Source organism: Rhinichthys klamathensis, unplaced genomic scaffold (assembly GCF_029890125.1).
Source record: "Rhinichthys klamathensis goyatoka isolate OS25496 unplaced genomic scaffold, OSU_Roscu_1.1 h1tg000109l_1, whole genome shotgun sequence".
Taxonomy (NCBI): domain Eukaryota; kingdom Metazoa; phylum Chordata; class Actinopteri; order Cypriniformes; family Leuciscidae; genus Rhinichthys; species Rhinichthys klamathensis.
In genome coordinates, this window is record NW_026606647.1 from 1,478,559 (window position 1) to 1,505,784 (window position 27,226).

General features: G+C 36.2%; 1 protein-coding gene across 2 annotated transcripts in view; it reads right to left on the minus strand.

Moving 5' to 3' along the window:
* Nucleotides 1-4,754: 4,754 nt before the first annotated feature.
* Nucleotides 4,755-27,226, minus strand: part of rad18 (RAD18 E3 ubiquitin protein ligase) — a 30,140-nt gene continuing 7,668 nt past the window's right edge. The window contains exons 5-11 of one of the 2 annotated variants that reach the window (XM_056253752.1): nt 21,199-21,500; nt 20,397-20,496; nt 16,676-16,857; nt 14,592-14,662; nt 14,377-14,437; nt 6,929-7,048; nt 4,755-5,019 (exon numbers count right to left, since the gene is read on the minus strand). In XM_056253752.1, the coding sequence (XP_056109727.1) occupies nt 4,787-5,019; nt 6,929-7,048; nt 14,377-14,437; nt 14,592-14,662; nt 16,676-16,857; nt 20,397-20,496; nt 21,199-21,500 (1,069 nt within the window). In that variant the 3' untranslated portion in view covers nt 4,755-4,786. The remainder of the gene's footprint in view (nt 5,020-6,928; nt 7,049-14,376; nt 14,438-14,591; nt 14,663-16,675; nt 16,858-20,396; nt 20,497-21,198; nt 21,501-27,226) is intronic. The other variant, XM_056253753.1, reaches the window with a different exon arrangement.

Here is a 27,226-nt window from a genome sequence, read left to right on the forward strand (position 1 = left end):
TATGCGTGGTTATTGAAAAAAATAAAAATGAAAGTTGCTGAAATAAGACCACAAAACACATATTGATTATTTCTTCACAAGACTTTTGAAAATGGTATCACATAGCCTAGAATATTTGCTCCAAAACTATGTGAGAATCATCCTGACTACTCATTCAGATAAGTCAATAAAGTCTTTAACATTTTTAATGACGTGTTTTGTTTGAGAAAGCTTTATGCAGGAGGCGTGATCTCTCATTAATATGTGTGGCATTCCACACCTGAGAAAGACAAAGACCCTCCCCATAATGGCCCTATTAGGTGCTATCAGGCCCTATCATTACAGGAGCCTTGCACAAAGAATGAGGAGATTTAAAAAAGAATGGCTTTTAGATCGTTTGGATTTATATAAGGAAAATACAGGGTGCATACGTCTGGACACTTCTATCACACACCGTTCACCATATAGACATGGTTTTATTTCAGTTCAAAGTTCAAAGTTAGAGTTGGAAACATCTTGAAAAGAAAATTGTCTTTCTCCATAAATGTCTTAGTTTGATCATACATATTTCAAAGTTGAGGATTCATTATTTTGATATAGCTTGAACAAACACTATAACATCTTAGTTGATAAGTTTATTGACAAAACATACTATATATTTAACATATGAGCAGAAACTCCTAAAAAAAGCTTATTTGATGTCTATTTTAGAGTAAAAACTTTATCCAAAACGAGTCAACGAAATGTTGTCTGTTATTTAGTCTGTAACAGTGCGTATCTGTGCGTTCATTCATTCATTCATTCACACACACACACACAAACATGATTCACATTTTTAAACAGTATGCTATTTTTCCGTTTACAGACACTACGTTATTCTATATCGCGATTAGAACAAAGCACTTGCAAAAAACACTTACTTCTCAGCTGAATCTGTTCATCCTCGAAGTGAAAATAAACCCAGTGGTAAATGTCCCAGGATTGTTCCTCATATAGCCGCGCAAGACGACAGTAGATTAATCTGACTAAAAAATAATGTGTGTTTTCAGAGTTTATGGGCGTTAACGCGTCTCAATGTGTTGCTTCACATATTTGCGTTTGAATAGCGCGTGCTCTCCGTGGGCGTGTCACATTACCAGAGATAATCAGCTCGAGAACGATAATGAGACGGGCTGACACGTCTCTCTTTTTATATAGATGACATAAACGGAGAATATTAATTTTAGTTTTGAATCGGATCATTTAAAAGTACAAACTCAAATGATTTAAAAGATATATTGCTTATGGCTGGGTGAATAGTATTAGCTGAGTTGTGTTGAAGATTAGAGACGTGCTCCAGAAAAAAAGTTCACGGTGACCGAGAGGCAGAACGCACACCCTGTTTATTTTCTTTATTTTTAAGCACAATATTTTATTTCGATTGTATGTGGGCACATAAAAAAGTAGACATTTACCAGATTATTTTTTCATATTTCTTAACTCTATATGAACAGAAATGATGGTAGTACTTTAAGTCTATTTTTCTGCTATGTGAAAAAAAACGAGCAAAACGCGCCGGCGCGTTTCTGGTCCCCAGAGGGTTAATTACCCAGAGTGCATAAGCTGAACACCATCAATCCAATGACTCCAGTAGGAGCTGCGGTTGTGAGCCTGTAATAGATAGAATTTGTGACAAGTGGAGCTGCCAACGTTGGTGAATTGATGCATCTCTAAAATGTACCTTAACCTTTGACTCTTTTGACAACAAATCAAACATTCAGATGTAAGAATGTGCCAAAGCTACATATTCTCAAAAATCAACTAAATCTGATGTGAAAAACAGCAAGATGTGAAAGATCATACATTACATTAAATATCCATAATTCATCTGGCAAGCCAACTAAAAACAGGAAAATGAAAATGCTTTTCTCATTATCATTCATGATCACCTTGGTAAAACAATCAACCCACTTCCTAAAAACACAATGATGAACATGTGTTACTGGAGGCCTTTTACAAATTAATAAAACAAATACATCAAATTATAGTGCCTTATGCACAACACACACACACACACACACACACACACCACCTGATTACATTAATCTCCAAGTATGAGTTTAATAAATGCTGTGTGACCTACAAAAGGTGACATGCACAGTCAAACAATGAGAGACCCTTTAGAGTAAACACGCGAGTATTCATTTTTCAGTTTAAAATGGCAAAGATTATTCAAGCTCAGTCATAAACTCTATTACAAAGGTTACATTCTTGTAATTCCCTCAATGACAAACTTCAATCTTAAGATTAGCATGACCTGGCATGAATATTCTTATGAAATCTGGTTAAAAGTTATTAGCACATCGACTACATTTCAGTCAACAAAACCACACAGATAATGAAACAACCCCATCTGATTGAACTTCATCACACATTCTACATCTTCCACAAAACTGAATTCCAGTCTAAAGTCTCTCAGGAGACTTTAACATTGGCACCGCAACAAATTACAGCACTGCACCAAAATATAATAGTGCACCAAATACAATGACTGTAAAATTACTATTACGGCCAGGGCATTGTTTTGCAACGTGCAGCAGCTGCTCACATCACAAGTATAAAAAGCATTTTGAGTCAGTGCCACAAAGGACAATGCAGTCCAAAATGCATCTTTAATGCACATTGAAAACACTGAAGGAGCTAGGTGTGTTATTCAAGTAAACAGTCGGTTTTGTAAGTAAATGTAAAAAGTGGGACACACAAATTACATTAGTTACATCTGTAGCCTAATGTGACTACTGTCTAACAGAGTTGCCACTGTTTATGAATTCATTAATACAGATCATTAATAAATGTTCAATCATTTTTAACAGTATTAACAAGATGAAATAATGAAAAAATGAATAAATTAAATATGACTGGTTTTTGTATCAACTACCGAAAATGTAGTGACAACTCCAGTTGGGAGCAATGATGATGGTACATCATTGATAACGTCATCATGGATTTTTGAAACTATGTAATTGGAAAAGAGTGGTAATGGAAGCCTTAACAGCATCTAAAAAACATTTTTAAAGTAATGCCAGACTGATGTGTTCTAAAAAAGCCTGTTTCTTTTAGATCTGAAATGTGCCACTGCCACAGCTTGGCTCCAAAATGCATCACCACGACCAATTTAAAACTGGACAACAGCCACTGAAGCTCTGATATACTTATGTTCGATACTTTATCATTTCCTCTACTGTATATTCAATGCATTTGATACTTAAAGTATTTGTAATTGATGACATAGTCCCATTATTCGGCTATCTTTATTGTGAGTTTAAATGATCTTTTTGTATTTGTTGTGAAAATCAATAAAAGAAGCCGTTTTCAAAAAGCAAAGCTAATACAAAAAATATCAAAGTATGTGAAAGCTTGTGAGACAAAAAAAAAATAATAATTCTCTGAATCCATTTCCTTAGTGACTGACAGGTTCTTTTCTGCCAAAGTTAACATCCCACCTTGACCTAAACAGCTCACATGATGATTACAGAGCAAAAGACCTGTCAATATTGCTTTAAAAACAGCAGGAAATTGGCTTATTTGCTCTGAGAGAAAATGTGTACGAGACAGTCAGGAACAGAGCATAGAAAGGGCACTGGAAATGATTTAGAAAGTTTCCACACCTGAAAGTGTTCTCAATCTCAGGATTCCAATAACAGTGATATTTAATACTAGAGATGTTGACGTATGTCGTATTTGAAGTGGACTCGACTAAGAAAGGCAGGGAGGAACTGCCCTCAGGTTGTGGTCGAATCGTATTCATTTCATCACATAATCCAAGACAAATCAAAGCAAGTCCAAGGATCTATTCAATTTTTGTGGCTAAATGAAATGCATACTTGTTATCAAGACCACATTTAGGTGTATACCTAACTGATTCTAAATATAACAAAAAGGAAAAATTAAAGACGGCACCTTGACTAAAAAAAAAGCTTCTCTGACTTGAACTGAATAAATATTAAGCTAAGATTAATGACTGTCTATGCTGACAGATCTTCCACACAAAATCTCTCCACATGAAAACTAATTAGAAAATGCATGATTTCAAAGTGCATTCATTTACACAATAATTTGCTTGAACACAGTATGCTGTTTCAAAGTTATACAATTGTAAATATGACCTATAAAGCCAGAGCAGAACTGTTGGTTCTGCCAAAAAAAAAAAAAAAAAAAAAAAAAAAAAAAAAAAAAAAAACATGGCCATTGTAGCTTAAAGTTTGCGTAATAAATGTGTTGAATCAAATCAAATATTTCTTTCAAAAGCTACTTTTTGTAATGTCTATTTGCTGCTTTTCTCATTTAACACAATAGTGACTTTAAATTATATTTGGTGGTTATTTCTCAGTCAGATTTGATGTATGATTAAATTGCGACTAATTAGATTAAGAGCATCATGTAATTAATTCACTTGACATATATTGACTAGATCACATTAAATAAGTTTGTTGAATGTCCTCATATTTATTTTTCAAGGGCATGCTGCATTCTGAAAATATTCATGGCTAAAATACATTGGTAGACAAAAAGCTCAGCAATTTAGCATGGCCTCACATACCTTGTGCTTAAGGTCACCCAAAATAAAATACAAATCTTTTAAGAACAAACAAAAATATTTTGTGAAATGTCTCGATGTTATTTTTTCCTCATACAATTGAAGACAATGGTGATCAAAATGTTTTAGTATCTAACATTCTACAACATATATTCTATCTTCTTTTGTGTTCCGCAGGAGAAAGTAAGCCATATAGGATTGAAACAACATGAGGGTGAGTAAACGACAGAATTAAATGTTTTGGTGAACTATCCCTTCAAGTATTAACCACATACAATTAGTCCAAATACAAGGGAGGAATTGGTTCCTTTTCGAACAGAAGTACCTGCTGACTGACACCTCACTGATGGTAGGGCTTGATGATCTTGATGGAAGCTCAATTACCCCCTCCATCTCTTCACTCTTTACCTTCAGCAGTGCAGAAACCAGAGGCTGGGGGGTGTTCTGAATGCTGTTGTGTGCACCTGTTGCAAAGACATGGAAGAAATAAATAAAAAATACATGTCAGTTATGTACACACCACTAGAATATAATAATGTGTAAAAACTTTGTGAAATATTCCCCATTGATATAATTTATTGGGACAACCATAAGCTTGTTTTTTTATTACTTTTATTAATCATTATTTGTCAAGTAGATGTAGTCAGGGTTCAAAATTCCTCATCAAGGGCCAATTGTGATTAAAAATTGGTCTTGGTTACTCGTCATTTGAGTCACATCAAAAGTCACACTAACAAAGGTCTGTGTTTCTTTCCACAAATAAAAAAGAAAGAAAAGACAGTGGATGTATTGATACACACCCTATATAATTATAATGTGTTTTTGGTAAACACAGTTTGATATTTTTGGAAAATTATATAAAAGGTATTGTTTTTGTAATAATCAACACACCTCAGAAATCAATTTTTACACACAGTCTTTACTAGAGAACTGACAATTCCAAAATCTATTGAAACTAATCCTATTGTGCTGGAACTGACTGATAAAGAGATAACCAATCCAGACTGTCAAGTCATATATTTCTACACTGCAAACTGCTTATTGACTCTGAAATCCATCTATAGAGCCATTAATGTTTTGGTGATAACAGCATGAGGCTGGCACCTTATCATCAGAGTAGGCGATAGGGTCTACAGGCTCTTGTTTACTGCAATTGTCAAGGTGCCTCACAAAAGTACTTAAGTTTCAAACAGTGTTTGTGTGTGTGAATGAAATGGTCTGTACATAGTAACACTATCAGTACAGTGGTTGTAGATTTGAGATGTTTATGCATTTTCTTTATTTCTGGATACATTTCATCATATTTCAGGTCCTAAAAATAGATAAAGATAGTCTAATCAAACAAATAACACAAAAAAGTAGCATATTTTCGCTTGTTATTAGAGTAAAATGGTCCAAGATTCAATGTCTTTGCTGGAAAAAGTGTGTGAACCAGCAATAATGCAACCAAATGCTTCCATAAACTTTGGATAGGTCCTGCACATCAGATTGGATCAATTTTGGTCCATTCCTCAATACAACACTGCTTCTCAGTGATGTTGGGATTACGGTGTCAGTTCACAGACTGATGCCTTAACATGTTCCTGTAAATTTTTTTGATACAATGCAGAATTTATAGTTCCAGCAATGATGGCAAGCCATTGTGATCCAGAAACTGCAAAGCACCCACTAATTACACGGTCACCACCTTTCACATCTGAGATAAAACTCCTTATTGAATGCAAGTTTTGCCAAATGTAACACTTCTCATTTTAACCAAAAAGACCCATTTACAGTCCACAAAACATTTATCCAACAGTTATCTGCTGCCTCCTTGTAGTCTTTGGAAGCCTTTAGATGGTCAATATTGTCTTGCTCTTTATCCTGCCATGTACACTATTCTCAATTCTTCCTTGATGGTGTAGGTGTACTCACGCCTTCATAAATACATCTGATATTGGTCTCATTTAAACAGCCTACTCCAATTACTTATTTAAATTACCTGATAATACTAGAGGTTCACATACTTTCTTTATAACAAAGATATTGACATCTGAATAATTTTGGCCAATAAATAAATACAAAATTCTGAAAGTAGGTTAAATTTCCCTGGGTCACTATGGTAGCAGCAACCATTTCCAACACAGTGTCAACATTAATTTAATTATAAATTAAATACCAATTAAATATCAATCGAGTTTTCAAATTGTGATTATATGCAATATTCCTTAACCAGTACCTCATACCAAATGTCATATTTTCTAATTAATTTGCTGATCATTAAATCATCAATCAGTCAAGATTAATCAATGTTCAAACAAGCATATTCTCAACAAAAAAAAGAGGCTTAAGTAACATCTTTGAACACAATCTGAAAAGAAACTGAGATGGCACCTTTGGAGTCTGTCTCTTCTTTTGACTTCCCCTCTTCTTGTTTGATCTGTGTTCTCTTGGACTCCAGACGACCTCTGACCTGGGCAATCAAACGGGAAAATTCGCTATTGTGCTGCTTCCCTAAGAAAAAGAATTAAAAGGCAGAAGTACAGTGTTTAGTACTAATTTCAACTGTACTTTATCAATAAGTATAAGAAATTAAGGAATAAGTACATTTTTAATCCAATTCTGAATCTTGAAAAAGAAGCATTCTATATCCCAATGAATATTTCAGGAGGCAAAGCATACAATTTATTTATTTATTTTTTGCAATAATGTGCACTTTTGAATAAGATCAAGAACGTGTATTAAAGTAAATAATGTGAATATTTTATGCTAACTTGTTTATTTGCCTGGAATATTCCTTTAAATAATAATAAATTATTGCATAATGTCAAAATCAACTAATAAAATAAAGGAAAATCTGAATGCAACTTGGAAGAAAATACTGAATACTATACTGAAAAATGGAAGAGGATTATACTTCAACCTTAGCTTTCTCTTCTAACAGAGAATTAATCTTGCCATGGAAAAAAAAACACAGTAAATTTGAAAGCACTGGCATAACAAGGCAGACCATGATGAATGTAGTAGCGAAAACCAACATAAGCAGATGAAGTGTCATGTGGCCTGGTTTTAAAATCACATCAGCCAAAAGGCCCAAGAAGAGATCGGCTGAAATAATGACGACTGAACAACTGCAGGATAAAAGATCCAGAGATATCAAGCACAGCTCACTATCACAGAATCAAATTGCTTTCCAACAACAGCACTACCCTGACTTGCATCTGTGTCTGATTTTAATACAGCATATAAATCCTGTTTCTATTCCTGGTATATTTGATATAACTGAATAGGTCTAAGGGTTAAATTGATCATATTTGTATTCTATCCTCAGCACACACACACGTATAAGGTTGCCATTTGCACGGCTCAGCGCTAAATATTTTTTCTACAGTTGGACTTTGGGAGTTTTCCCCTCTTTTTCAACTCTCTTTTAAATGAAGAGAGCTTTTCAGGATTTTCAGGTAGGTCTAATATTAGGTTGCAGGTAGGCAACAGAAATGAAATGATCAATAATCAGTATGTAATTAAATGTAAAATAACACTGCATAGTCTTTACTGTATAAATTAAATCTAGATTAATCCTTAAAGTTACAAAAGTTATTCAGTCAAGGGCAGTGAGTGATTTTTTTTCTTTGTCCTTTGTTGTTTGATTAACATTAAAAACAGACAGCAGCAGGAATATTAGGCTGCTGTCACTTTAAGAGTGAATGCACGGATCAAATATAGTGTTACAAATGCGTGTTATTTCTTGACTGTTTATGATCACTTTAAACATAACCAACTGTGTTTACGAGGATACTCGCCAAAATGGGCATTTTTAAAATTATGTGTGAATTTATCCATTCAAAATGCAACATGCAAAAGAGAACTCCGTTCAGTCCTCGTGGGCTGTCTGAGATGTGACTTGCTGGGCACGCGTCGCAGGTGTGTGCACAAAACTTTTCAAACAGCATGAGTACAAAACTAGAGTTCTCTTTCGCTTGAATATTTAAACTGCCAAGGCTTAAAAACACATGCAGTATATGCAACATGCAGATAAGTATCAGTATCGTTTTATTTAATGCCATGTCAGCATCTGTGGCTATCTTGGCAAAAACTGAATTACAAAAAAACAAAACAAGAGATACATATATACAATAAAAATAAAAACCAAGCAAACAGAAAAAAAATACAGAAATTAATATTATACAAGATTTTTAACATTAACATATGATAAAAGTTCTAAAACCTTTTCTGGTACCTTTTCAAGTCCAAAAGTGAGTTTACTTCATAAAAATGCCTTCTACATGCATTGAAAGCAGGACAGTCCAATAAAATGTTTAGTGGAAAGGTGGGTCTTACATAAATATACATAAAGTTGGGTCTTCACCTTTAAGCAAAAATGCATGTGAAAGGATGTATTTTACATACTGTACAACAAATTTGACCAGCAGGGGCCTGTTAGACTTGAAGCTCAATTTGTAGACATTAAAACTAAAAAATTAGCAAAATTATTTAGAGATATCTATTACTTGAGTAATTTCACCTCAACCACACCGATGTTACTCACTGGACACTAGAACGCATGCTCTCATCTCAATTGAACATGGTGTGCATTAGTCATGGGCTTTGTGGCAAGGTAGCCTGAAATCTGTTCTAATACTTACTGCAAAAGCAGAAAGTCCATTTTGGCAGTTCCATTAGAAACCCTATTTAGTGCCATTTTTCACAAACCACAGCTGGGTAATCACAGAATTGCTTAAATAGGGAACTTTATCTCATGAATGACTTGTTGACTGTAGTCAACTGTTGGAGCAATTACTGCCTTTTTATGTGGGCAAAGCTTCAGAAACAAAACACTACAGTGAGGAAATTAAGAAAAATGTACTTTTCAAACCGAAAACCATTATAGAATTTTTTTTTTTTTTTAAATCCCCAGAGAACCCATGGTGATACACTTTAGGAACAACCAAGCGTGCCGCACAAGCCCTGAAAAGTGAAGCCAAAACGTCTCGATCACCCCCCGGTGGCCGGTCCTAGTATAGGTCAAAAACCCCGCCTCCCCATGTTATTCAACAGCACGTGAGACCAACTAAACAATTAAATTACACTTCAAATATTGTTTTTTCCAAATATGGTTTCTGTCATTTACTGTAGTTTTTTAGCCTGGTTAAAACCAGACCATTCTCAGTTGTAACTGAGTTATGGTCTGGCAAAGCGTCATAGACAAATCATTTCCAGAGGGGCGTCACCAACGGACGTCGCGGATAGACCTAAAACCAATCAGAGCGATGAAGGAGATGACGTATGCAGAGCGGCAGAAACATCTCCGAGTGTTGTTCCTTGCTCGGTTTTTAACAATACGATAGCTAAATCGAACGAGTGATGTTCGACGGCGGCATCCATCTTTGTAATGCAGGCTACAAAATCTGCTTCAAAATCCCAGCGCTGTCGTCATCGTGTAAAGCCCGCCCCAACGTTTCTGATTGGTGCCTCAATTTCGACGGATTGGAAATGGGCTTGAATGAGCTCTTTGCCAGACTAACTTTCAGAGCAAATCTAAATTTGCCGGAAGTTGTCTGGGTTTTCCCAGGCTAGTAGTTTTTATCACACTGATGTAATTTCAAGTGTTTGTTTTTAAAATAAGTTTGTTTTTAGTTAGTTATTTGATGCGGTGGTGGTGGTGATGTCATGATTGACAGCTGTGATTGACAGGTTCTCTGAGCGAAGTAGTCACTGAAGCACCAACATACTTTTTTTTCGGGATCTTCGGAGGACCGAGGAGATTGGAGCTTTAAATTTAATATCTAAATTAATTTTAAAAAGTGCAGGAGCGTGTTCTTGCGATTGATTCTGCGAGAGTGAGGGCGGGGCCTTGATTTCGTGGATTTCCTGCTCACTACTGCGCATGTCATGTATGTCAGCGCCATATCGGGATACTGGCGGCTTCACTTCTGACCAATGGAAGAGAGCGAAGGGGTGTCGTCCATCTTTTTTTACAGTCTATGGGAACAACCTACAAACTGACATCATGCCTAAACAGCTCCATTTATTAATTCTTCGAAAATTAGTAAAAAATTAAATAATTAATTTCAGATCCGGAATCATTAAGTAGATTGGTAAATTTGGTTGTCTTGCGTGTTTTAAATTGTTTTGAGCATTTGTACATCCTGAATTTTTAATATATTAGGTGCACATGCACATCTTTGTAGTATGCTGTACCATGCTGTGTTGATTAACTGCTGTTTCGCTGTTGCACTGCAATTTCCTTCACGGAATCAATAAAAGTATCTAACTGTAGCTGTACAGGATGCAGACCTTAGTAAAAAAAAAAGTTTTAACCCAAGCCATGCCACCAACCAGCTGTATCTGATCGGTCTCTTCTTGCACAATTCTTTCTTACGTTGAAGACGCTCAGTAAACAATGAAATCAGACCCTTCTTCCAGAGCCAACCCCACTTTACATTGTGAAAACAGTCATATCAAACAGATAGTTCTTGAATTTATTCATTTTTGCTATAGTCAAAAAAGGCTATGGAGCTTGGAGCTTTAATAAAAAAATCTTTTTTTTTAAACCTGAAGTGACCTATGGTTAGCTAACAAAGTCTACTTTCATAATTCTACAATCCTTTCAACCTGAAAAACAGAGAGGATAGCTTTCTCCTGCTATTTCAGATCTCCTTTGATGCAAAAAACAAAAAACAAAAAAAAAACACTTGACAGCAGATCTTGAATTCAACAGGTTTTCCTATTTGGTCATAGTCTACATTAAAGTATGAACATGTTGTGAACATCTTGAAACCATTACCAAGAAGTGGGTTTAGTGTTACAGTGTTTACAGACATGCAATGTCTAAATATTCCTTTTCATACTCAGGTCACATTGCATCATACTCGGAACACTTAGAACAGAAATCTGAGGCTTCTTCATGGAAGACTTAAGTTATTTACTATGGAAAAAAGCAGGATCAAATCTGATAGTCGCCAGTCACCCGACAAGCTCTTGAGTTTAGTATCTGTGTATCTATATTCTAACAAACACATAAAGATAAAGTAAAAGGATTACAAATGTAATGACTAGCAGAACTCACATCTATAAACAATATTATACTGTACAGACTAAACTGAGAATCTGCATCAAAATCATTCAACAAAATAAATCTCTCCACGCAAACACGTGTGCCAAAATTCTAAATGCATGTACAAGAAAACAGATCCTTTCTGACAGACATGCTGGAGATGGTTGGATTGAATATGGGTAAATAAAAGGTATAATGCTATATGTATGTTTCAAAAGAAAAAATAATTGGGGCCTCGTAAACACACATCCTATGGGAAAAGACATTATTTATTCTCCAAATTTGAAATTAGGTTTCCCTATTCCCGTGGTGTTACTGTTTACACATTGAATTTTTCAGATATAATACTGAATTTTCATCCTGCAAATGATCAAACTTTTCAAACATCTATGAAACAAAAAACGAATGAATGGAACAAAAAATGAATGATTGGAACAAAAAATGAATGATTGAATGAATGAAACCAAAAGCAAATGAACGTTTCATAGATATTCGCGCTATTGCTTAACGGTGAACTTTTGTTTCATTATTTAAGATGAACCTGTTGTATAGAAAAGCTAGATTTCTGTGTGTGTGTCTTATTCACCCCGCATCATTTCCCCAGTCATCGGACACTCCATGAGGCTGGTGAATCATCAAGCCCTTTTGATGATTAATCAAGAGTTTATCTCAGCATGGCTCTATTTATAGAACCCCTCCGTGCAGCGCATCAATATTTCACCATCCTGTCCCAGACATCACGGTCTGGCTTCTCTAATCACACAGTGGCTTTAGTATTTTCCTGCTAGGTCAATTATACATGACAAATATGGACCATGTTTTCACACTTGGCGAAAATTACACCAATCCACCTTAAATGGCTTTGTTTCTAATGTTGACCTCTGGGATGAGGTTGTTAGGGTAAGTGGCTTTTCATTATGGCAGAGACGCCAATAGGACTAGCAGCAAACTGTGCATGTCAAATAGAAACATTTGAGCACAAGGGACTAAACCTTAAGAGTTGAAGTTAACAGAGGGCACAACATTAGGAAATGTGAAGACATATGTGAGGATATACATCCATAAACGGAAACAATTAAAGGAATAGTTCCCCCAAAAAAAGAATCATTTACAGACCCTCAACTCGTTACAAACCTGTATGTCGTACTTTCTTCCATGGAACCCAAAAAAAGATTTTTACCTGGCACTTTTGTCATTAGTCCCCATACAAATGGAGGATTTCAAGCTTCAAAAAAAAGATAAAAAAAAAATATCATCCAAAATGCCATAAACCGGTCCAAATAAGACCTGTGCTCTATGTTTCAAGTCTTCTGGAGTCATACGATAGCTTTGTGTGAGGAACAGACATTGTTTTTCAATGATAATCATCTCCTCTATTAGTCTGTTAACTTCTACAACTGGAACAAGTTTTTTAGCCTAATTGTAAATTAATCTTTCAGATCAGTTTTGTGGAGCAGATCAACCAATTGAATGAAAAGATCCGACTTAAAATGATGACTCATTCACAAAATGATCCCCTTAAAGACGGGATAAAAGTAAGCCCTCTTAGCAAAAGTTCATTAAACAGTGGACAGTATCTTTAAAGCTTGAAGCCCATTGTCTGATTTTTTTGGTGTAAGCATTCTAAGATGGGTCTCTAAAGCAGATTGTAACATTTAATGAGGTAAGATCGATCTTGGGACCCGTTGGTATTGTCGTATTGATCACCACCTTCTCCAACTCCTCAAGGGATCTTTCTACCTTCCCCTCTCACTCTCTCATATACACACACTCAGCTGCTTAATGAACTTGGAGTCACAAAAGGCAAAGGTTTCTGGAAAACATTTTGGCTGAGAACTACTGAGGGTAACTGAAGTGAGATTATTCATATCGAAATTATCAGGAGAGAAACTTAAAATGAAAGTGTGCAGCTCCATTCAAGATGTAAACTGAAAAGTTTTCAGTTTAGAAATCTGCACAGCTCTGCATAGACTCCAAACTGCACTTGAACAACAAGATCTGATATACGAGGTGGAAACGGAAATTGCAAATGCCCTTGCAGAGCACACCGATGATACGTGGCATTACATTAAAGCAAGCAAATCAGAAAATAAATATTTGATGATTATGATCGTAGCTGTTCCATCAATCTGACAGCCATTTTCTCCCCAGAAATTCTAAAACTTCTTTACCGTAATTAAACAATATTTTTATATTGAAAATGATTTTGACATTGATAGCAGGATTCTCTTTCAGTCCTGACTTTCTGGGTCAGTTAAAGAATAAAAATGAAAATCGAACCATTGCTGATGTAAGTGAAATAAGTTAATCAAATTTGCAATTTTTGCATTAAAACTAAAACAAAGATTTTTTTTTATGACCAAAATAATTTGATGGCAGAACTTAACTACACATAGACAGCCTGCCTCCTCATCACAAAGACTTAGTGTACACTTTACACATTATGTAATATCAAGAATGGCCCAAACACTGTAAAAATAGTATGCTGGAACCACAGCATAAAACATTTGCAAAGATCCTTAGCTGATAATTAGCCGCAAAAATACAAAGTGCATATTCTCAGTCAACCTTGGGATAGGGGAAAGTAGTCCATGTTATTCTGTTCATATATCAAACAGACATTTTTATTTTATAATGCACAGGACAAGAAGGAGAATGGATCTGACCATGTTGTGACATCACTCAAACATAATTTTCCAACAGTGCAAGGACAGCGCATCCTCTAAACTGACAAGAGCAACAGTCTCATTCGTTATTCAGTGTCAGTTTTTAAGTCAGGACTTACGGTACATTGAGTGTAATTCCTCAATTTCTTCAGCTGTCTGATTCTTCGTAGTGACGATTACCTGTCAAACACAAAACATTTTAAGAAAAAAAAAATCTAAAAGCTATAGTTGTTTAAAAAACAAAAAAATGTATGTTAGATGCGATTAATCGATTTCACAGTACTAATATATATATATAGACACTTTAGAAATTACAATCCATAGTAGTACATACAGGTTTTCGGTTACGGTCCAATTGATTCTTTAACCTCTCGTTGTTTTCAACTTCTCTGGCAATTTCTTCAGCTGTTGTCAAACAAAAAAGCAAACAAATTAACTACAAACACGTTTTCTGAAGAAGACTTAATGACTAACATATAAATCTATCCAAATACAACAAAAAAAGATCCCCTTTAATACATATACACTCACCGGCCACTTTATTAGGTACCCCATGCTAGTAACGGGTTGGACCCCCTTTTGCCTTCAGAACTGCCTCAATTCTTCGTGGCATAGATTCAACAAGGTGCTGGAAGCATTCCTCAGGGAGTTTGGTCCATATTGACATGATGGCATCACACAGTTGCCGCAGATTTGTCGGCTGCACATCCATGATGCGAATCTCCCGTTCCACCACATCCCAAAGATGCTCTTTTGGGTTGAGATCTGGTGACTGTGGAGGCCATTTTAGTACAGTGAACTCATTGTCATGTTCAAGAAACCAATTTGAAATGATTAGAGCTTTGTGACATGGTGGAAGTAGCCATCAGAGGATGGGTACATGGTGGCCATAAAGGGATGGACATGGTCAGAAACAATGCTCAGGTAGGCCGTGGCATTTAAACGATGCCCAATTGGCACTAAGGGGCCTAAAGTGTGCCAGGAAAACATCCCCCACACCATTACACCACCACCACCAGCCTGCACAGTGGTAACAAGGCATGATGGTTCCATGTTCTCATTCTGTTTACGCCAAATTCTGACTCTAACATCTGAATGTCTCAACAGAAATCGAGACTCATCAGACCAGGCAACATTTTTCCAGTCTTCAACTGTTCAATTTTGGTTAGCTCTTGCAAATTGTAGCCTCTTTTTCCTATTTGTAGTGGAGATGAGTGGTACCCGGTGGAGTCTTCTGCTGTTGTAGCCCATCCGCCTCAAGGTTGTGCGTGTTGTGGCTTCACAAATGCTTTGCTGCATACCTCGGTTGTAACGAGTGGTTATTTCAGTCACTGTTGCCCTTCTATCAGCTCGAACCAGTCTGGCCATTCTCCTCTGACCTCTGGCATCAACAAGGCATTTCCGCCCACAGAACTGCCGCTCACTGGATGTTTTTTCTTTTTCGGACCATTCTCTGTAAACCCTAGAGATGGTTGTGCGTGAAAAGCCCAGTAGATTAGCAGTTTCTGAAATACTCAGACCAGCCCTTCTGGCACCAACAATCATGCCACGTTCAAAGTCACTCAAATCAACTTTCTTCCCCATACTGATGCTCGGTTTGAACTGCAGGAGATTGTCTTGACCATGTCTACATGCCTGAATGCACTGAGTTGCCGCCATGTGATTGGCTGCTTAGAAATTAAGTGTTAACGAGCAGTTGGACAGGTGTACCTAATAAAGTGGCCGGTGAGTGTACAGCATCTACTTCTAGGTTTTCTTGCATTTATTAAAGCACAGCAGGATTCTCATTTACAAATCATTTTTGATAACATAACCATCTGGTTTCACACAAACTGGTGGTATCCAAGGCAATTTGAGCAGTGTAATTTATCAATTCAATCTGCTATTGTTTATGACAAAACAGAACCCCAGGTAATATGGGAAAAAACACAAACCACACTCAAATAAGTCAGGCTTTTAAACAGAAACCATGGTAACACCGGGTGAATAAAAGAAAAATAGAAGGTTTCCAACGAAACCTTTGACAGCTCAATGAAAAGAGATAAATTCCACACTGAAAGGGTCAGTGAGAAGCGAAGCAGTAACTCAAAGAAAACATGAGGGATGAAACTACTGTATTTTTCCACCAGCCCTGTCATCTTTCTACCAGGGTCCCCCACAGGGTGACTAACTCCAGCATATAAATTATATTCTACCGCCTACAATCGCTGGACAGAGTGAAACTGTACCTAGCTAAACTCTCTTTTAACAGCAATACAGGCTTGGCCACAGCATATAGTTGTCATTCAATGTCATGTTTGATGGAATTACATGTAAATTACAACAGTTACATGGAATCTAGACCATGTTTTTCAAGGCCTATAAAGGAATGTCTCACCATTCATTCAGTCATTTGGTTATTGATCTCTGATTTTATACCTGATTTGGGGTTGAGTGCATCACACTGTGCATTATAGATGTGGGTGAATTCCTGGTGGCGTCGCACGAGCTGATCTCTGCTGCCTTGAGCGGAGAGGTGGCATTCTTTAAGCATCTTCTTGAGCTTTGGAACAGCAATCAAAGTGTACAAGAGCTTAGGCATCCCCTTACGCCTTCTACCACTGAAACACAAAAGCATACACAAGTCCCAGAGTCATTTTTAGAGGAAAAAAAAACAAGTGTCAAATAGAATGAAAATTATACAGAAAACGAAAAACAGTTGTCAAAATAAATTTACAAAGACGATTACAAAATGTAGCAGTAAGCAGCCATCAAGGGGCCAAGCCCGTTTCAAAGGTTCCATGAGTTCAAAAAGTATCTAAAAATACTTTAAAATTTTTCTATAGTTCTTTGTGGAACAGCTTCCAAGGTGAGAATGAACTTAAAATGAACAAAAACACATTTATTTCTAAGAGGAAGAAAGATTAGTACAACGCTTACCTGGATAATAAAGGAATCTAAATGACACATTACACACAATTTTATAAAGTTGTTCCACATGGGACTCAAACCCACTCATTGTGCCACTGGGAAGATGCATGTTCAGAGAGATGCCAAAGTTACTTAGTTCAAGTGAGAATCAACTCAGACCGAAGATATTGTATTTAAATGTGTTATATTCAATAAGATGAACAAAAGCATTTTTTACACCAATTCTGGCCACAGTAGTTCTTGCAATCTAGGCATGTGCCACATGGGATTCGAACCCACGACCTGAAAGGTTTGGGGCATGTGGCTTAGTAAGTTATACCACTCGGTTGACGCTGATTCACCAGGCTGCCGAGGAGAGCTTTCAGTGTGAGAATGAGCACATCAAAGCATTACTTAATATTTTAACAAGATTAGCATGCTAAGCTAACTTAATGCTAATGTAACTTATGGTTGACCTGATAACTGAAGAGCCACATTAGAAAGAATGGCAACTGGTTAGCATGCTAAGCTAACTGCAATAAGACAACAAACACAGGCAAGGTCACATTCGGAGACGAATGTCTCGGAAATGGTAGCGAATATAAAAAACCATTCAGTCATTTCTGTGCGGCTCGGTCCAAAGATCATCCGAGACTATTTTGGACAAAATGTTCATATTGATTGATTAAAGTTTGGCCGAGATACAGCCTCTGAACCAATTTTGGGTCGACTTAAGTTCGCAACGTCATAACTTGTGACAGAAGGAGCAGTGAAAAAAACTGAATACTGTACTTTTCAAAATGGCCACTACTGTAATGGGTGGAGTCTTAATGTAAGATGTTGAATGGGATCAGCATGAAGAGAGGAATCGGGTGAACTGAATGTAATTTTTCTAGAACAAAGGGTTCAAAAGTTATAACCTTTAGAAAAGTGAATTTTTTAACTGGTGGTGGCGCTATAGAGTTGGTCTTAGAAACTCCAAAATTGGTCAGATTACTATTCATGACCATTACTACAAGTGTGCCAGATTTCATCATTTTCCTATGTTCCGTTGATAGGGCTGCCATAGACTTCCATTCGGGAAGAAGAAGAATAGTGAAGAAAACTAACAGCTACAGCCCTTTTGGGGCTTGGCCCCTAAAAAAATAAAACTTTATTAGAAACCATTCAAAGTCAAATTCTATTTATTATTAACAGTTTTCGAGAAAAGCAACAACTTGTCACATTAATATAAAATGCACCTCAAGTGCCTCAAGTGTGTGTTTGAGCTGTTTTTATCGGTTTTTATAACATGTAAAACAATGCAAATTAGATGCAGAGTGACTGTTCAGGTCATAGCACAAATTGTCAATTGAATTCAAGTCTGTGTCTAGAATACTAACTATAAGCCCATAACTTTATAGTTTTGATGTGTAGTTTGTTCAACTGTCGTGTGAGAAGGTAACTTAGTCAAATCTCTGGCTGACTGAAACAAGGATTTGCATGCATTGGGCGTAATCCATTTTGGCCTTGATGCCAACAAACTTTCCAGTTCCGCCATCTGAAAAAGAAATCCCACAAACATGACACTGCCACCGAGGCAGATTAGGTGTTAACTGGTACCGGGTTGCATTTTTCACCAAACATAGTGCTTTGCTTTTAAGCCAAAGAACTTAATTCTTGTCAGACCACAAAATTTACTACCAAAATATTTCAGGTTTTGTCCCATGGCTTTAACATGATTTAATGCCGATCTTTCTCAGAAATGTCTTTCTCCTAGGCACTGTCCCAGAGGTGAATCTCAAGTGGTGAAGAGGCTGTTGCTATCAGGACAGTTTCTCTGATGTCAGCCAAATAGCTCTTCAACTCTGTCATTGTTTTGCTGGTCCTTTGGTCAATTCTCTGAAAAGTCCTTGCCTGGTTGCTCAGTTTGTCAGGATGGCATGGCTCTGGTAGTTGGCTGTATTGCTATTTACTTGTTAACTTGTCTTTCTAATCTTTATAGGGGTCATAAATTATTTTATCTTTCCCTGACATCCTTGAGGAAATGTGTCAGATCTACAATGAAAGGAAGTGGCAAGTGGCATGTCCATGAAATACATTGAAACATTTTCTTTCAGGCTATTTTCTATCCTATCGGTATCTTATTTGGCATGATGCATAATTTTCTTTTTATCAAATTGCTTTTAGTAGTATACAGTTGAATATGACTAACACAGCAACATTTCTTCATTTTCAATTATACTGCATACAACAGCCTTCAGGCAGTACAATTAAATAGCTGTAGCGATTAAAGGGACAGTCCACCAAAAAATGAAAATAATTTTCTCATTCCAAACCCGTACGACTGACTTTCTGTTGTGGAAAAAAAAAACATTGGGGGGGATAAAAGTCAGTGGGGTCCAATGTAGTTTGGACCCCAATGTTCTTCAAAATATCTTTTGTGTTCCACATTATTTTGAATTATTACTTATACCTAACCTAATATTAAGTATTAGATATAAGTATCAGACCCAACACTATTACACAAAAATATAGACAGCCAAGCATGAAAAGGTGCAAATTTCATTAATCTCTGTAGTATTAGTATGTCAGGATGGTCTTAAGGCCACAGAAGTGCTGACACACACCCTCATTCATCACGTTACCCTCAAGGTGTCCAGTAAATGAAATCACTCTTTCTGTCAGTCAGACATGCACACCAAATGTCGGCCCTTCAGAATGTCCCTCAGGTGAAAAGGGGTGGCTTAGTAGAGGGGGAGGGATGGAGACAAGCTATAATCTATAGGGAATGTTATTTAACAAGGATTGAATCAATTCTTTAACCACAACTACTCTTCAGCTACTTTTTATGTGGCCATAATTTTCCCCCACAGAACGAGGTTATCTTAAATTGAACTATCTATTCAAGAAAAGTTTTTCAGCGATCAGTTCATTTGTTAAACTTTATCCATTATTTATTGCATCACTCCCCTTGTCCACATTTGATCCTGGATTGGATTCTATTTAAATCATTTTCGATGGCAAAAATGAACAATAGCTTTCACTATTATGTCTGAAATGTCAGTTATTCATTATTCATTTGTTTTTTGTTGACCTACTGCACAAAAACTGACAATTCTGAATTTGAATAACAGCAGGTCAATTAGCAGCATCTAGTGATTCTCTAGAAAATCACTAAATGTGTCCTGCAGTCAAAGAAAGATAAGACCATTTTCTCCATCAAACTTCACATAGTGCTATTGCATTAGAGGGCAAATATTCTCCATACCTTCTCAATCCCTCTTTCTTATCGTCTCGGCTTAGGCACATATCCAGATGTTTATTAATGTGCTGTTCAGGCACACACACTTCACAGACAGGACATTCCACTGCAACAAATGATTGAAGATTATTGCTTATTAGAAAAAGCACAATTAGGCAAAGCACAAACACAAAGTCATTGCCATTTAAATCTAAAAAAGATCAGATGTCATTAAAAGGATTTAAAGTAGGGCTGTCAAATGATTAATCACGATTAATCACATCCAAAATAAAAGTTTTTTTTTACATAATATATGTGGGTGCACTGTGTATAATTATTTTATATATATAAATACACACACATGCTTGTATATATTTAAGAAATATTTTCATGTATATACTGTATATAGATTTATATACAATTTATATTATATATAAATATAAATATTTTATATATAAATAATCTTTTTTTCTTAAATATACATGCATGTGTGTGTATTTATATATATACAAAATAATTATACACAGTGCACCCATATATATTATGTAAAAAAAACTTTTATTTTGGATGTGATTAATCGTGATTAATCATTTGACAGCCCTAATTTAAAGATATATATATTGCACTTATTGTGAAGAAAACCAATCAATGCATTAGGGGACAACCAGGTTTTTTTTCTTAGACAATAGACAAAAAAATTACAGTGTATTAGACTGAATAAAAAACACACATTTTTTAAATCCAATATTTTTAACATTTAACTAATATGCATGATTATACCAAACATACAAGATAAATGCAATAAAATGGCATATGTGGCATTAGTTACCTTTAACCAACGGCTTACTGCTTTGTGATGTGGAAGGAAAAGCTGATATATCCATCTTCTCCTCTTTTACCATTGCGGTTTCCTCCACACTTTCTAGTTTGATGTTGCCTGGCTGTTCTATGCACATCTCCATGGGTTCCGATTTGACTGGGGTCATGGTGGACTTCTTTTGGAAAAAATGACTGAGGGTGCTTGCTTCCTTTTTGACGCCCTTCTGTCTTGCCGCTTTCCCTTTGATCGACATAGCTGGGGTTTGAGGTGAAATAGGGGGTGATTCCAAGTTTGAGTGACACAACTTTTGCCTGGAGATGGAGAGTTACAAACAATATGTTAATAAAAGTGTGAATGCTGACAATGGTGTTGGAGTTTCTGGTTAACTCAGTGTTTCAAACAAATTATGAAACATTAAATCTAATTTACATATAGTAATGTAGTCATGTTAACATAAGTTTACTAAATTGACACTTTATATATACTTTGGCCATTCAAAAATAGTTAGCATTCTATAAACTGGAATTGTGCATGTACACTAGCTTTTTAAATGTTTTTGAAAAGTCTCTTATGCTCACTAAGGCTTCATTTATTTGATCAATAATATAGTACAAACAGTAATCTTGTGAAATATTACAATTTAAAATAGCAGTTTTCTATTTTAATATATTTTAAAATGTAAATTATTCCTGTGATGGCAAAGCTGAATTTTCAGCATCATTACTCCAGTCTTCAGTGTTACATGATCCTTCAGAAATAATTCTAATAATGATTTGGCACTCAAGAAACATTGCTTATTATAGACGCTGAAACCGGTTGTGCTGCTTAATAGTTTTGTGCAAACTGTGATACATTTGTTCATGACTCTTTGATGAACAAAGTTAAACAGAACAGCATTTACTGTATTTGAAATATAAATTTGTTGTAACAAAATAAAAGTCTTTACGGTCACTTTTGATGAATTTAATGCACACTTTACTGACCCCAAACTTTTGAGCGGTTTTTGTATTCAAACCAATTATAAACCACATTTTAAGACTAAGTGCTCTATCCCAGACTTACAGAGATAAAAGGGTCTTCCACATACATTGGTTCATGAGGTATATGCAAGGCACATACAATATCTAATATCAAAAATAAAATGTAAAAACACATTCGAAGAACATAAACTGGGCCAAGGACACAAAAAACGCTGGTTTGAGCATCCTTCATCTGAGACACTAAGGTGACAGTTTGTCTGTAAAAGTGTTTTTGACACCAATACTGTGCTTCTCTGTACAATGTGTAAGCCTTCGAATATCTCCCCTTCCCCACTGAGGGAGAGTGAGAGACGAAATAGTGAAAAATCATTTCGACAGAAGGGCAAAAGGAGCGAGAAAGAAGTACATAAAAGGAAGTGTGAGAGAGAGAGTGAATGCATGCAGGCAAGCACCTGTCGGTTTCGCAATTCCAGTGGAAATGTGGAAAGCCAACAAACACATTGAGTGGCTGTGAGGCCATTACAGAGCCATAAAGTGGAGTCAATGAGGTGTGCAAACGCCACTTTCCATATTGAAACCTTTTATTTCTCTTTGTTTGACCGTTAGTCCACATATACGCACACAAAATTAAACGTTTAAGAAAAAGAAACAAGGTGTCCCAATTGGTATTAGTGGTTGTGACCATTTTTGGTCTACATTAACATCTGAAGAGTGACATCAGTTTTCCTCCTTATATGTCAATGCTATTAGAAAAGATCCAACATCTCATCAAACCCACAAACAGATTAAAGCTAAAAAAGGAAATAAAATCCAATCTTCACCCATTACCCTAAGAAAAAAGGAGAGATAAAGCCTCAATCACCATCTTCCAGTTAAGCTAAAAATGAGATTTAATACATGTTCTGAAAGCTCCATTTACAGGATAGAACCGAGATTGAGGTCATTTAAAAACTCACTATGTGGATCTATATCCTAAAATAATACATCTGGCCCCTGAACGAATAAACAAATGTGCTTTTCTAGGTTCTTTGCAGTCAGTTAAGAGTAAATGAAAATGTAGAAAAAGATTGTAAAACAAGAGCCGAACAGCCTAAATAACAGGATTTAGGATGCACATTTTATGCACTGATTCTAGGCCAAATTGGGAAAATGTGTTCAAAGTATCTGAGAGTATGTGTGTAATATGTGCTTCTGAAATATCATCATGTGTAAATTATGCCACTCGGTGCACTGTTAGCCTACTCGTTTTACAGGCTGTTTTTGTAGAAGTCTTAAAGACACAGCAGCAAAAAAAAAAGACAAAACATGATCAGACAGATGGTGGAAAATGGTTGTTTGGAGAAATAACCTTGACTAACCTAATAAAGGGACTGCATGCAAAAAATTAAATGCAAAAAAAGAATTAGGATAAATTATTTGATCCCTTTAACTTATAAACAACAAACTGTCCTAATTGTTTGGCCTCTCTTCAGTAATGCTTTTAAAAATCAATTGCAGTCTTGTACCTAAAGGCATAACTACCCACACAGCCAGGACCATAAAAAACCCTCATGGAGCCCCTCACAGAAAATCCTGTCTACGTTCAGTCCCCAAAGCGCTGATGTGAATCTAGAAAGGCAAACTGAACCCACAGAGAAAACCACATATGTTACATAATCACCAGCACATTACAGCTAAGAAAACAGGACAAAGTGGATCAGCAGTTTTGAACAGGTTAATAAAGTATAGCCATGACTGAAGAGTATAACATCCCGGATTTGAGAATAAACAAGGTGTCCCAATTGGTATTAAAGTGGTTGTGACCATTTTTGGTCTACATTAGCATCTGAAGAGTGACATCAGTTTTCCTCCTTTACTATAAAAACCCTACAAAGGCAGAAAAAACAGGCTTTTCTAGTTTGTATGGAAGTGAAAATTCATTCGTTCAAAACTTGGATCTCTTTGGAAACTCCTTGATCTTCTGACATCAAGAGAAGGAAGAGTCAAAGACAGTGTGCTTGCAACAGCAGTAGCTCAGACGGGTCGATATTCAGACCTGGAAACACAAGGCTAATTGCACTCATTGTGACAAAGGAGGTCTATAATATAGGAAGAAAACTAGCCTTCACACTCAACTCAATGCCTGGCACAGGACAGCAGGAGATCGGAAATCTGCCATCTTTGCTAATGGGCACTCAGCTTACCTGAGAAATGATTATTCCACAAATTCTTTAAAACAAATTAGGGCTGCACGATTTGAGGAAAATGTCATATTGCGATTAATGAGGTCAATATTGCGATTGCGATATGTGATTGCGATATAATAAACAAATGGTTTCATGAGTCAACTTGCTTGGTTCTAAAGTAAAATGCACACACAGATTAGTGATCATTCTGTGTATTAATGTGTATTTCTCAACTCAAACTAGCAACAACAACTAAATGATTGATAACACCTATAATGATAAATAAACCATTGATGTCTGGATAAAAATGACGACACCCCCCACATTTTAAACGTTAATTATAGCCATCCAACATTACAGTGATTCCATCAATACAATTGAAAGCTATCAACTTTTAAAATATTTATTAGGCTTAAAAAAATTAACAGCTTTTAAATTAAGTGAACTTCAAACAATCCTCACATAAACCCATAATAAATGCCATATTTACCTGTGCCCTTCCTGTCTTTAACAGCAGGGCCGGCCCGAGGCATAAGCGAACTAAGCGGCTGCTTGGGGCCCCCTGGCCACCAGGGGACCCCCAATCGAGTCGAAAAACCGAAAAATATTTTGTTAGATGACTTAAACAAGTGACAAAAATGAATGAATGAATATGAATGAATGAATGAATATGAATGAATGAATGAATATTTCGAGACAAGAGAATTCTGATTACATGATCAATATTACCTGCCTACAACTGCTGCTGCGTCTGCCAGCGTTTAAGTCATGCGCATAATCTAGACACCTCGCGCGTGCATAGACAATTCGTGCGCAACTGCGCAGTCACGGTAATGTTAAGCCATGTAACAAAAAAGGACGTATCCATCTGGTGCAGAAAATAGAAAGAAGAAAAGGCCAGGCCAGAGGAGGAGAAAAAAAGAGCAAGATAAAACTATATTTGCATGATTATTTACGGTATGTTTTGTGCAGACCATTCCTATCTACGGCAAGCCCCGAGGGAAAAAATACATTGCATACGCACATACAACGAGCGCCAGTACATCATTACCGGTATTATAGTAACAGACTTTGTTGGATTCAGTCATGTACAATCCAACCAAGTCTGTTACAATAATAATAATAAAAAAACTTACAATGTATTGAGACAGTTGAGAAATAATAATATTTTTACAGTTTTCAACAATAATTGTCATTGTTGAACCCTCTTATTATGTTGAATTCTCAGTTTTGTCATTATTTTAGCAAATAAATTATTTGATATGTTTTGAGACAGTTTGTTTTAAGAAGTTTCAAAGAGTTAGTAAAAGAGTAAAGTAAAAGTTAAAACTTTTTTATTTAAGTATAGGCTATCTATTTTTTATTAAGTATTTATTTTGTATTAATAGGCTACATAACCTCACTGTATTAATTTATAATGTATCATTATTGCGTGATATTTGTGTCAATAATCGTCAAGCAGTGACTCCGCGTAGTGGGAGGGGGCCCCCAAATCAAATTCTGCTTAGGGCCCCCAAAAGGCTCGGGCCGGCTCTGCTTAACAGGTAGGATTGAGGATTTATATACAGATTTATATACAGAAATTGAATAAAGTTATCAAACAGTCTTCGCTGCATGAATTATAAATTTTATATAGACTAATCCTTATTAAAGCTACAAAACTTCTTTAGTCAAGAGCAGTGAGTAATTTTCTGTTCTCTTTGTTCTTTGATTAACTTTACTGACGGAACGCTTTATTCGCTGCTGGCCCTTTAAGAGCAGCCGTTGCCGAGACGCGGATCTCTCACGCGCCTCATTCTCTCACAAGCACAACTCTTTTCGTCCATCATAAGACTGCTCTTATGTTAAGAAGATAATCGACAAAACGACATTTTGGCATAATTGTGTGTGTTATTGTTCGTTCAAGCTCGAAAGAGAACTGTATTCTGGCACCCGGTCTGTGCATGCGCATTATACTGGCGCGCCTTTTTTCTGTGAGTCATATTCAGGACATTCACAGGCAGCGCGCTCTCTTTTGACTTCTTGTCGTGCAAAATAGTTTTAACTTAAGGCATTTGCACGAAGAGCGGGATCATGTAACACTAGTCAAAGGATGACAAAAAAGAAGAGATGCTGCGTTAATAGCCCTAATTTGTTTATTTCATATAAAATCGCGGCATTTTGCGTTATATAATCGCATAGGTTTGACATCGCGATTACGATTGCGATACGATTAATCGTGCAGCACTAAAACAAATACTATGAACTACAGTTGCACGATTCTAGAAAAACTGAGAATCACAATCTTTTTGTTTAAAATAGAGATCACAATTCATCCATGATTCTAAATAGACAACTAAACTCAATAACATGTAATTTACTAGAGGTTCTGACAAAATGAATGAACATTTTGGCCCTCTAGGGATTAAACAAACTGCATGCATTTTGCGGAAGATCATTGTTTTGGTTGTGCTTCGGCTCTGCCTGACTGTGTGGATGAATATGGTTATGCTACTACTCATAAAACATTCACAACTAGGCTTAAGAGATGTAGCGAGTTTAGAAGGGAAGGATCTTAAGCTGACTGGCTGAAGACTTTACTTCATTAATAAACACGGGACTTCCTAGGAAAATAAATTCCAACACAGCGCTACAAAGCACTATGAAATAAAATGACCCTTCACAAAATATAATGCTTTATAATGAACTTTGTTAGAGAGCGACATATGGCAATTTATCTGTCCAATAAAATACCTAACTCACTTCGCTTGCCTTTACATCATCATAAATCCCTAAGTTCTCGCCATATCATAAAAGCCAAGCCAATGTTGATTTTTGTTTTATTACAAGCTCTGTCGTGCTCTCTCTTTGCCAGTAGACTCTCCTGTTTAGCCGTTTTTTACATTAAATTTA